We start from the raw sequence: 12,780 nt of genomic DNA on the forward strand, positions 1-12,780 counted from the left end.
GAAGCTCAGAGGCAGCTATATATTTAAGCTCTCCCTGGTCTCCTTGGCTCTGCCCTCTGATCGGTGGTGTTTGTATCTCCTTTCCATCCTCTGCAACACAAGCCGTCATGGCGTGAAGGTTCAGCAGACAAAGCACTAATGGAAAGTTCTTTGGAGAGATCTTTGGGACTTCAATGCCTAAGTGACATGGGGTGACACATGTGGGGGCTAAGAGGAACATCTCTAGAGTCCCCAGATGTTATCACAGGACCAAGGTAGTTGCGGTACACAGCGTTGGGGGTCTATTGTAGCAGGAGAAGAGTGCTTGCAGATGGTAGCCAGGATGGGTATTCACCATGGATCCCACAGAAGTCCTTGATGGATGACGTGTGGCCAGGCGAGATAAAGAACTCAAAGTCAGGGCCAGGTCTGGGTGAGGATAATGTCAGGATTAGCCCACAAGTCTGTCAATGGTGGACTTAGCTACAGAGGGGGAATAATGGATTGAGCAGTCCCCTGTGTCCGGAGGACTGGAAGCCTGGTCTCACGTGAAGGTCTGAGCTGCCCAGGAGCTGCAGAGTGGAACCTCTCCTAGCTTTTGTGACACTGAGATTCTGTTGTTCACCTTTCAGTTCAGGAACCCCCTAATTCTGCTGCTGCTGGGCTCATCCGTGGTGAGCGTCCTCACCAAAGAATATGAGGATGCTGTCAGCATCGCCCTGGTGAGTGACTGGCGGCCTCCACTCCTGGACTGGGATGCTCAGGACTGGCCATGTCTGTTGCAGCTGTCTTTCAAAACACTTGATCATGATCATGGTTTGCATATGTATGTATGCATGCATGTGGGAGCACACGTGTGCACCTGTACAGAGGCTACAGGACAACCTCATTTTCAGGCACCATTTTGGGTAGGCTGTTTGCTGTCTTCTCCCCTCCCCGTGAGGTCTGAGTGTTTGTGTTATATCATGCAGTTGGTACCTCTTAGCTAATTTTCTCTCTGCTGCAACCAAATACTGAAAAGAAGCATCTCAGAAGAGGTCATTTTGGCTTCAGCTTTAAGAGGGGACAGTCCAGGTGTGTGTGTGTATGTGTATTTATATGTGTGTGTGTGTGTGTGTGTGTATGGTTGATATATATTCTATAATAGATATAGTCAGTCTTAGGGTTTCTATTCCTGCACAATCATCATGACCAAGGAGCAAGTTGGGGAGGAAAGGGTTTATTCAGCTTACACTTCCACATTGCTGTTCATCACCAAAGGAAGTCAGGACAGGAACTCACACAGGGCAGGTACTTGGAGGCAGGAGCTGATGCAGAGGCCATAGAGGGATGCTGCTTACTGGCTTGCTTCCCCTGCCTTGCTCAGCCTGCTTTCTTATAGAACTCAGGATTACCAGCCCAGGGATGGCATTACCCACCATGGGCTGGGCCCTCCCCTACTGATCACTAATTGAGAAAATGCCTTACAGCTGAATCTCATCGAGGCATCGATCTCAAGGGAGGCTCCTTTCTCTGTGATAACCCAGCTTGTGTCAAGTTGATACACAAAACCAACATATATACCCACATACATACACACACATATGTATATATACATATATGGTTTATATAAATTATATATATATATATATATATATATATATATATTCTATATACAGTATATATAGGCCTTGGATGACAGGTCTGCACCACCAGGCTTAGAGTGCAGGGTGTGCTCAGAGCCCCTGAGCCCCAGCAGTGAAGCCAGAACCCCACTGTAAGTAGGGCTCACATCCCCCCTCCTGGCACCCTGTCTTCCAGGCAGTTCTCATCGTGGTGACCGTTGGCTTCATCCAGGTGCGTACATCCTGAGTCCCATCGGGGTGGAGTAACTGGGACGTGGTGGGAATTTGTCGGGGTTCCCACCCTTGAACAGCACATTTGATGTGCTTCCTGCCAGGAATACAGGTCGGAGAAGTCTCTGGAAGAGCTCACCAAGCTGGTACCCCCAGAGTGCAACTGGTAAGTCAGGACCTCCACAAGCCTGTGGTCCACAGAAGGAGCTGATGGGTCTGACAAGGAGTCAGGACAGGAATTCACACAGGACGGGAACTTGGAGGCAGAAGCCAGTGCTTGGCCTGTGCTGTCACCTTCATGGTGTGACATGGGGAGAGCAGTCTTGGTCTCACTGCAGGTGGGGAGACCTGGTATCTGCCCTGGCAATGGCTTGCTGTGTGACCATAGACAGGAGGCTCCACCTTTCTGGGCATCTGCTCTGGCATCGAGGACTAACTTGTCTTGGCAGGGGGTGAGGGGAAGAGCCTGAAAAATAAAGCAGAAACCTGAGTTTTGCCTGAAGAGAAAGCCCAGAGTGCCAAGATAAAGTTAACCTGGGGCAGTAACAGGCCCGGCTGCAGAGCAGAGCGCTGTGTGGCTCTGGCATGGGTATATGTGAAGGGCGGTCCCAGGCACTGTTGTATTGTTGTCAAGAGACACCATGGCCAAGGCAGCTTATAAAGGAGGAGATTGTTGGGGCTCACCGTTTCATAAGCGGGGTTCATAATCGTCGTGGCAGGCAGGTAGGCGTGGCACCAGAGTAGTACCTGAGAGCTTACATTTGAGACACTGAGAAGACAACCACGAGGGGGTGGAGAGGGAGAAGGGGAGAGGAAGAAAGGAAGAGGGGGAGGGGGAGAGGGAGAATGCATGCGTGTGCGTACAAGAGTTGGATGGTGTGGGCTTTTTGGAAACACCCCAGCCACACACCTCCTCCAACAGACCACACCTCCTCCAAAAAGACCACACCTCCTAATCTTTCCCAAACACATCCAGAAACTGGGACCAAGCATTCAATCATATGAAGCTATGGGGTCCGTTCTCATTCGAACTCCCACAGGGTGTTCTCTTTCTGATTAGATAAGCAGCTCTGGGCAGGTGGCGGCCTCTTGCCAACCCACAATGGTGTTAGAAAGGAAAATAACAAAGGCAACAAGAACACTATCTGTCCTTCACGGCCCTTCAACCTCACGCAGCACACATCCGTAGAAACTTCTGGAAGTACTGTCTAACCTGCTCTGTACAGCGTGGTGTCGCTAGCCATGTTTTCTAAGAACTCCAAATGTGGCTGACTAAGGAGGTGGGGTCCTCATTTTCTGTCCTTTGATTTGATTTGATTGAAGTGAGCATGTCAGCGAGATGAGATGCTTAGAGAGGAGTCTGGATGCATTAGGGGCCAACTACATTTTTTTAAAACATGTACTTATTTGTGTGTATTTGTATCAATGTAGCATGCTGTGGTATGTGTAAGGTCAGAAGACAACTTGGGGGGAGCCAATTCTTTCCTGCCATGGGCTTCTAGGGGTCAAACTCAGGTAGTCAGGGTTGAGCCTGCTGAGCCGTCTTCCAGCTCTGGGGCCAGCTTTTAAGGGCACCATGTAGAACTAACTTACAAGCTACCTCCCAGAACTGAAGGGGCTCAGGAAAGACCTATCCTTCGCCCACCCACGAACCTGGCTGAGGGCCTTGGGGACATGTGGCTGGGTCCCTTGGTACCTGTGCTGATCATAATGAGGACCAGAGATTCCATGTGGCCTGAGATGTTAGGAGACTCAGACACTCAGCTCGGCTCGGAGCCTGCCTAGAGGTTCTCAGGAACACTCACAGCATGATTTGGGGCTTTAGGTGGGAAGAAAGCCCCATAGATCATGGGTCTGGCTGGTCTCCCAAAGTGCCAGCAGTTATGGGATGTGTGTAACAGACAGACACAGAGAGACAGATGCAAGACAGAGGAAGAGGGGCATAGTCAGGATGGAGAGGGAGATATAGACCCATAAGCAGGATGAACATTCCAGAAGCTGCAAGGGACAATGGAGTCTGGGTTCACTGGCTGGAGAAGGAGGCTGTTGGAAACCCAGACAAATGACATTATCAGCTAAACACCCAGAAATGAGTGATCTGCGATGATGACTGGACTTTAAGCTTAAATACCAAGTCTCGACCTTTCCATAGTTGGGTACATTACCGACAGCCCCGGGGGCCAATTCAGAGACAGTTTCCCTTTCAAAGCAGGGCCAAGGACCTGATGAGGTGCTCAGCAATGACATCATCCTGCTGGGAGGAATGGGGGGGGGGCCTGTGGGCCTCCAAGGGCTCGGGGTCTTCTCATGATAGAGACAGGGAGGTGAGCCAAGAGACAGGATAACTGGGAAGCAGCAGAGGCTCACCCCTTCCCAAAGCCCAAACCAAGAAAACCCACAGGGGTGTGGCAGGGGGAGATGGGAAGCAAGGACAGCTCTGAGTATCACCAGGTGGCCCTGACAGGACACTGAAGGCAGGGAGGACACTGAAGGACGAGCCTGTGGGGCAGCAGGAGTGAGCCTGGTGTCCTTGGCCACAAAGAATGGAAAACTGATTTGCGCAGGGCACAAGGAAATGATATGTCATAGCAAGGGATCAGAGTGAGGGTGGATTGACATGGTGCTATGGGCTTGGGCTTGCCGCCTTGCTCTGACTGCCTTCCCTAGAGACGCCAAGATGGCTGCCAGAGCTCTGGCCATCACAGTCACAAACACTGAAGAGACTGTGTACAGGGGAAGGAAACCTTTCCCACAGGTTCCAGCCAACACCTCATGTCCCATAAGCCTGTCAAAGGCAAAGATGGAATCACTCTGATGATTATACCCAGGTACGGCCCACTAGCTAAATAAACAGGCAGCTGTAGAGAAGGAAGGGGGCCTAAGCTAAATCAAGTCTCCTGCCAGGAGGAAGGGGGTTCCTAGGCCATCTGTCAAGGTCTACAAAGACCCAAGACCATGAAAGGGGGTGTGTTTAAGGCCTGAGTGGAACCAGGAATGGTAGGAGGTAGACCAGATGGCAGATTTTTGTGGGGGTTGCCTCCAAGGCCATGAGAAGCCACTGGAGGGTTCGGGACAGGAAGGAGCTTGTCCTAGTTCTCCCTAGCTGCTGAGCTAGGGAACTAGAGGAGAGGACATCTGCAGTAGAAGCTTGTGTCCAGACAGTTATAGGTGACCAGGCACTGAGGAGGGACAGGCTTCCTAGGCACTGAAGCTGTCCCCTTGATGGCATCCTTCCCTCCCGGCCTCCAAGGCAGGGCAGTATGTTCTCTCAGTGTCAAAGTGGGTTTTCCCAGGTGCCATTTGGAGGCCACTGACTAGATGGCTTCCTTCCGCCTACTGAACCTTCCAGAGGCAGTAGCCTCGTTTCTCAGGAGACCCAGGGTCTTTCAGTAGCTGTCTTAGTCAGGGTTTCTATTCCTACACAAACATGACCAAGAAGCAAGTTGGGGAGGAAAGGGTTTATTCAGCTTACACTTCCACATTGCAGTTCATCACCAAAGGAAGTCAGGACCAGAACTCAAGCAGGTCAGGAAGCAGGAGCTGATGCAGAGGCCATGGAGGGATGTTTCTTACTGGCTTGCTTCCCCTGGTTTGCTCAGCTTGCTTTCTTATAGAACCCAAGACTGCCAGCCCAGGGATGGCACCACCCACAATGGGCCCTCCCTGCTTGATCACTAATTGAGAAAATGCCTTACAGCTAGATCTCATGGAGGCATTTCTTCAAGGGAGGCTCCTTTCTTTGTGATAACTCTAGCTCATGTCAAGTTGACACAGAGAACCAGCCAGTACAGTAGCCATGCCTTCTCAAAGCATTTTGAGATCAAGACTTTACAAAGTAGGGCTGTAAAGTCTGGAGAGTCTGCCTGCAATAAAAATGCCAAGTGATCTTTTCATCTAGTTGTCAGAGGGTGAAATGGGGGTCACCATGCTGTCCCCTTTTCCATGCAGCCTGAGAGACGGCAAACTCCGGCACATGCTCGCACGAGACCTGGTTCCAGGAGACATTGTGTCCTTGTCCATGGGAGATCGGATCCCTGCTGACATCCGACTCACCGAGGTGAGCTTGCTTGACACTGTAGCCTGCATACAGTAGTTTGTCCTGACGAGCAGGCAGTGCGGGCATAAGACCCCACATCTACCATTACCAAGCAGCTTACTCTTCTAAGAACAGAGCTTCTCCCGGCTGTGTGGCTCCCATTCCAGATTGTTACCCATGGTCAACAATGGTCCAAAATATTAGTAATCGTCTTCTCTCTTGAGAGAGAGTGACACAGAAAGACAGAAGAGACAGACAGAGACAAAGAGACCATTTATTATAATCTTTTAGTTGAGTATCCTCTAGGGAGCTGGGAACATGGCCCCATGGCTGAGGGGGGATGGGAGCAGCCAGCACAAGCCTAACATGGAATTTTGGAATTTTGTGTATTTTATGTGCAAGCTCATGTGTGTGTGTATGTGTGTGCGCGTACACATGTGTATGTGCATGTGAGCATGGAAGCTGCTGAACCACCTTGGCTGTTATTTCTCAGACACTGTGTTCCTTTTGCCCAGAGCTTGCCAAGTAGCCTCAACTGCCTGAACAGTTAGTCCCACAGACCTGCCTGTCTGTCTCCCTAGCTCTGGGATTTCCATTGCACACTGCTGCCATGGCAGCAACTGCCTGCCGCCACCACTCCCTCCTCCTCCTCCTCCTCCCCCCTTCTTCTTCCTCCCTCCTCTTCTTCCTCCTCTCTTTTTCCTCCTCCCCTTTTCCTCCTCCTCCCTTCTTCCTTCTTCCTCTGCCTCTTCTCCTTCCTTCCTCCCCCTCCTCCCCTCCCGCCTCCTCTCCTCCTCTTCCCCCTCCCCCTCCTTCTCTTCTTCCTTCCTTCCCCCTCCCTCCTCCTCTTCTCCTTCCTTCCCCCTCCCTCCTCCTCTTCATCATTGTCTTCTCTCTTTTCTTCCCACATGGGTCTGGGACTCAGATCAGGTCTTTGTGCTAGCAAGGCAAGCATTTTACCAACTAAATTATCTCCTCACTCAGGGTATGTGATTTACAGAGCAGATTGCAATGGCAAAATCATCCAGGGCAGGACTGGGGCAGGCTATGGGCTGCTTCATAGTAGAGAGGGAAACTGAGGCAGAGAACCATCAAGTGCAGCAGAGGTCTGGCTTGGTGACCCTGGTGGAGCTGTGTTCCCTCACACCTTGAAGGTTCAGAGTTACCATCTAGTAGAAGCATACTGTGTGAGATGATGCTGTATTGTGGAGAAAGAACTGGGTGGCAGTCACTTGAGTGACAGCTTCTCCCAAGTACAGTGAGTACTGCTTGGGCTTTTAGTGAGATGAATGGCAAGTGACTGAGAGTTCCAGGGTTGCAGAGCTCTTTCTGCTGCAAGTGTTCTGGGGAGGTAAAGGAGGCGGAGCCACAAGAGAGGCTACACTTGAGCCTGATTTCTAACTCAACACCTAAAATGCCAAGTATGTAAGTAACCTGGAGCTCTCTGCTTACCCGCTTCGTGCCTCAGTTTCTTTAAATGCAACACAGCAGGTGATGACAGCCTGGGTCAGCAGGATTAAGTAGCTTCTAGGATCCAGAACCAAGGAAACACTGGCTGGCTTGGTCTGTGCGAGGAGCGGGAGAGCCTTGCGCTTTAAGTTCTGGCCCAGTGTCTCACTGCATAGCAGACGTTTGTCCAGACTGCGCAGAGAACTGAGAACCAGATAATCCACCACCTGTAATAGCCCCGACATTGGCTGGTGATGGAAGCTTATGTAGCCCTGAGTGGACCTCAGGCTTCTAGGTCAGTTTAAGCATCACCCTGACTGCTGCGACTGGCTCACGCAGCCTCGTATTCATTTCCGTAACACCTGTACATATCGGTAATGCAAAGATGTCACCACTGTGCCCTGAACATCTCCCCATTGGCATTTTGCAGCTCCCTGGGACAATCAATAGCTTTGTTTATTCGTAGCAGAAAACCTTTATCAGCAATTAAGCTCCAAGATTTGGGAGTGGCCGACCCTGACCAATGAGTTCCGGGAACAGAAGGTTCAGAAACCTCAGGACAGGGCCCACAATAGCCCGCGCACAGCTGCATGGTGCCACGAAGCCTTACCGTCTGTACCCGGGTGGGGACAAAGGCAGGAGTTCTTGACTATTCTTTCCTTGCCGTGGAGTCTAAAGTGAGGACAATCGAACCGAGTTGTCAGAACTCCAAGTAAGCTTTAGAAAGAGGTCCCAGTGAGCACCAGGGGCAGGACTGTAGCCGAGTGAGCAGAAGTACCCAGGTGGCATGGGAAAGGAGGGAACATTTGTGGGCCCCTCCCTCCAGCACAGTCACCTTGGTCACGCTGGGGCTGTATGGGCTATGTCCCCAGCTCTCTCTTGGACTCTCCCATGTCTCTCCCCACCCAACCCCTGCCTCATCCCCTGAGATTGAGTCCTCCTCACTGCAACTCCTTACTCCTCCTCATTTGGACGCTCTGTGGGAGGCCCCTGGGAAGAGACCAGTGTTTGTCTATGATCGTAGACTGCAAACTGCACTCTAGGCCACCAGAGCCATGTGTGCGGTGGTGTAGCCCTCCGAGCTTGGCCCTCAAGTGATGTGACTGCCATCTTGGCTTTGTCTGCGCACTCTGTGATGTCCGCTCAAATTGAAACTGCACAGAGACACTTGTTAGAGCGTATACCCAGCGTTAACACGTACAGCTATGTTTCTACTTAAGGAGCCTATCTCTATAAGGCTATAGGGCTGTGCAGCCTCCTGAGAGATGGCTTGCAGGGTAGCTTTGAACCTGAGCTGTCCTTCTTGCCCCACTCTTGTCCAGCTGTCTTTCTGTGTCCCTTCTGTCTGCCAGGCACCAGCAGCTACTGTAACAGCCCCAGGGTCCAAGTATAGGCAAGGCATGCTCCTCCCTCCTCCTTCCTCCCTCCCCCCCCCCTGCTCCCCTCCCTCCCAGCTCTTGAGACCAGGAGCTTCCCAGTGACGGGAGGTGCCAGTCCCCTGCATTTCTTGTGGCTCCTTCTAACCCTTAACCCCTCTCTCATCACCTTTCCTCCCTAAGGGTCTTAGGGGACCCAGGGCCTCGTGCATGCCCACACCAAGCGCTGAGCAGTACAACTGTGGAGTGACATCTCTAGCCCTCGATTCGCATTTTAGTTTGAGACAGGTTTCACTAAGTCATCCAGGCTAGCTTTGAACTTTTGGTCCTCTTGCCTCAGCCACCTAAGTTCTGGATGGCATACAGGCACTACCAAGGCCCAGCTGACCTAGGCTTCTATGTGCAGGGCTCTGTGCTGGGTGTGAAGAATATAGCAGAGAACAGACATGGCCTGGTCTCCTGGGTTTACAGCCCAGAGGAACAGGCTTAAGCCTGTCCTTGGGGGTAGTTGTTCAGTGGCTGTTGGGAGAGTCCGGTTGAAAGGCTTGGGACCCAAGAACCCAGCCCCTGCCTGCTGAGGAAGGTTAAATGGGCAGTAAGTAACTGTTATGAACAGGAAAGGCCCAAGCTAGAAGCCAGGCCTGGCTCCACCCAGAGACACTGCTGTCTCCTCCCAGGGGCCCTAGGTGCTGCTGGGACTGTTTTCCATCGGCCCTTCCCATCCTGAAGTTTCGGCTCAGGTCTGTCTTTCTGCCCTGCCTCTTCCTCCTCCTGGGAGCATTTCTCCCTGCCCTGTGTCCTCACTGGGCCTGTTCCACGTTATTAACAGCTCAGTGGCAACATGCACACCCCTGGTGAAGCTCACTCCGCATCCAGAGCGGAGCCTTCGGTTACCGCAAGACTCCCATAGTGGTGAAAGATGCCAGGTAGGAGGCAGGCCCAGGAGCTTAGACAAAGAAGTGTTCCAGGGAGCGGTTGAGCCATGTTTTCTGCTGATTCTGACACTGCAAAGAGCATTAAACAGGGCGTGAGACTTGCCTGTCTTCCTGGAGAAGCCCAGAGTTCCAAGCTTTTCTGAGTCTGGTTTTCCAAGGCTCCTTCCCTGCCTGACATCTGTCAAAGCTTTTGGTACTGTTCCAATCCCCATGGCCTCTGTAGGGCAAGAGGGGATCTGAGAGCCTCACCTTTGCCCCCTACCCACCCAGGTCACAGATCTCCTGGTGGATGAATCCAGCTTCACAGGCGAAGTGGAGCCATGCGGCAAAACAGACAGCCCACTGGCTGACGGTGGGGATCTCAGCACCCTGAGCAACGTGGTCTTCATGGGGACGCTGGTGCAGTGCGGGAAGGGTCAGGTAAACAGAGCCCCAGGGTCCTGCCAGTTATAGCCCCAGGCCCTGCCTTACCGCCCTTTCTCCTCCACACAGGGAGTTGTGATCGGAACCGGGGAACAGTCTCAGTTTGGAGAAGTTTTCAAGATGATGCGGGCAGAAGAGGTGAAGGCTGCGGGCCTGTGGGAGGGTCGGGGGGGCTTCAGAGCTGCAGGGGCTGTGAGGCTTCGGGGCTGCAGGGGGGTCTTCGGGGAGGCAGAAGAGGAGGGCAGCAGGGCAGAGGGTGGCCAGCCACAGCTTCCACCAGACTTGTTCTAAGTCGGAGTCAGCCCTGCTCCCCTACAGAAAGTTGGAGGACACGGGATTTGGGATCATACTTTTTGGGGTTTTTTTTTTTTTTTTGGTTTTTTCTTTTTTTTTTTTTCTTTTTCTTGCGAGACAGGGTTTCTCTGTATAACCCTGGCTGTCCTGGAACTCACTTTGTAGACCAGGCTGTCCTCGAACTCAGAAATCCGCCTGCCTCTGCCTCCCGAGTGCTGGGATTAAAGGTGTGTGCCACCACGCCCGGCCTATACTTTTTGTTTTTTAATTTTAAAACTTAGCATGTGTGCTGACGAGACGCCAATCTTGGTGACTCTCATGCGGGAGACTCCCGAAGGTTATCCTCAGAATTCCATGTGTGCCTTGACACCCCCACCCCCTGCAAAAAAATAAAATAAAAATAAAAACTTACCATGTTTATCAAATATATGGGCATGGTACCCAAGGTCACTGATGGTCCCTCCACCCCTCCCTCTCCCCCTCAACCTGCAGACACCTAAAACGCCGCTGCAGAAGAGCATGGACAAGCTGGGCAAGCAGCTAACAATCTTTTCCTTTGGCATCATCGGTAAGTGAAGTCGGTTCTTGATGGGTTCTGCAGACCCATCAGGGCCACGTGGGTGAAACTTCAGGGACTCCGTGTTGGGTACCATACATTACTGGGTGTCTGGGGGTTTCCACTGCTGTGAAGAGACACTGTGACGAAAGGCAACTCTTACAATGGATAACATTTAATTGGTGTTGGCTTATGGTTGAGATGTTCAGTCAATTATCATCAAGGCAGAAAGCATGGCAGTGGCCAAGCAGACATAGTGCAGGAGGAGCTGAGAGTGCTACATCTTGATTGGAAGGCAGCCAGGGGAATACTGGCTCCCATGTGACTTGGAGGAGGGTCTCTAAGCCCACCCCCACAGTGACACACTTCCTCCCCAACACCACCTAATAGTATGCCACTCCCTGGATCAACCATATTCAAACCACCATACACTTGAAATTGGGGTCTCCTCTTTGGGTTCTTAGTCTCACTAATAAAAGAATTTATTTATTTATTTATTTATTAAAGATTTATTTATTATTATGCATAAGTACACTGTAGCTGACTTCAGACACACCAAAAGAGGGCATCAGATCTCATTATTGGTGGTTGTGAGCCACCATGTGGTTGCTGGGATTTGAACTCAGGACCTTTGGAAGAGCAGTCAGTGCTCTTACCCGCTGAGCCATCTCGCCAGCCCTTATTTATGTTTTGTTCGATTGTTTTTTTTTTTTTTTTTCAAGACAGGGTTTCTCTATGTAGCCCTGGCTAGCCTGGAACTCATTCTGTAGACCAGGCTGGCCTTGAACTCAGAAATTCGCCTGCCTCTGCCTCCCAAATACTGGGATTAAATGCGTGTGCCACTACCACCCACCAATAAAATAATGTCTAAATGAGCTTGGGGACATTTTTATTAGAGTTTGAGAGAAACTAATGGAACATCTTTCAGGGAGGAGAATTGTGGGAGGGAGGAGGAAGCTGAACGATGTCCATGGCTCTCTAGAGTTAGACCAGAATGTTCTGCCATGGAGGTCAGCAGTGTCGTATGGTGAAGGAGACGGCGTGAGGGGTTGCTTCACAAGAAAACCTTGAGAAAACATGTCCCGTCTTTGGTCAGTACCCAAAAGAAAGAGATAGAAGAGAATAGAAAGGAAAAGCTACTTCTCTGAGTTAGGGCTTGTAACTGTGAGCTTTTCCACCTGCGCCCTAGTTCCTGGGTAAAAACTGGGAGGATTATTATAGTGGGGGAAAAAATGCCCGGGCCATAACGCTGGCTTGTTCCCTGCTAGCTTGCAACGTACATTAACCCACTTATACTTCTCTATGTCTGCCACATGGCCAGTTACCTCTCTTCAGTTCATATGTCCACTTCCTCAGGGGCTGGGTAGAGAATCTTCTCATGCTCCTCTATTTCCCAGAATTCCTCAGTCTTCACGCCCCACCCCTGCGGGATGCCCCACCTACTAACCCTGCCTCAGCTTCTTGGCCATTCAGCTCTTTACTGACAGATGATGCTTGCACACACGAGATTATCCGTACAAGGAGTCAGAAATGGGGCCAACTCATCAGAGTTGCCTGGTGAGGCTCTGTGAAGGATTGATGTCAGGGCATTTCCTAGGGAGGAACCGTGCATTATGTCTTTAAGAGGATAATTATTCCTCCCGCCTCCTTAGAAGGACTTCCGGTGAATCAGACAGCCTAGGGGTGGTCTCTAGCTGGTAATTGACAGACCCGGCTGGGTTGACCCGTAAGGGAAGAGACAATGACTTGTGATGCTCTCAACTTTGGAGTAGATCAGAATGCCCTGTCTTTAGCAAGAGCCAACCGTAGAGCCATTAGGAAGGGGCCCATCTTCAATGACCTTTAGGGATCCCATAACGACACTGTTAGAGGAAAGACTCCAGTTAGGGAAGGTACC

At 51.2% G+C, this 12,780-nt stretch overlaps 1 protein-coding gene across 2 annotated transcripts in view; it reads left to right on the forward strand.

Annotated features, from left to right (window-relative positions):
- Atp2c2 (ATPase, Ca++ transporting, type 2C, member 2) overlaps nt 1-12,780 on the forward strand; it is a 57,710-nt gene that overhangs the window by 24,399 nt on the left and 20,531 nt on the right. Inside the window, exons 4-10 of one of the 2 annotated variants that reach the window (NM_026922.1) lie at nt 612-701; nt 1,780-1,815; nt 1,919-1,980; nt 5,763-5,871; nt 9,881-10,030; nt 10,103-10,171; nt 10,820-10,895. In NM_026922.1, coding sequence (NP_081198.1) covers nt 612-701; nt 1,780-1,815; nt 1,919-1,980; nt 5,763-5,871; nt 9,881-10,030; nt 10,103-10,171; nt 10,820-10,895 — 592 coding nt within the window. Of the gene's footprint in view, nt 1-611; nt 702-1,779; nt 1,816-1,918; nt 1,981-5,762; nt 5,872-9,880; nt 10,031-10,102; nt 10,172-10,819; nt 10,896-12,780 lie in introns of those variants that run through there. The other variant, XM_006531344.2, reaches the window with a different exon arrangement.

Source organism: Mus musculus, chromosome 8, assembly GCF_000001635.26.
Source record: "Mus musculus strain C57BL/6J chromosome 8, GRCm38.p6 C57BL/6J".
Taxonomy (NCBI): domain Eukaryota; kingdom Metazoa; phylum Chordata; class Mammalia; order Rodentia; family Muridae; genus Mus; species Mus musculus.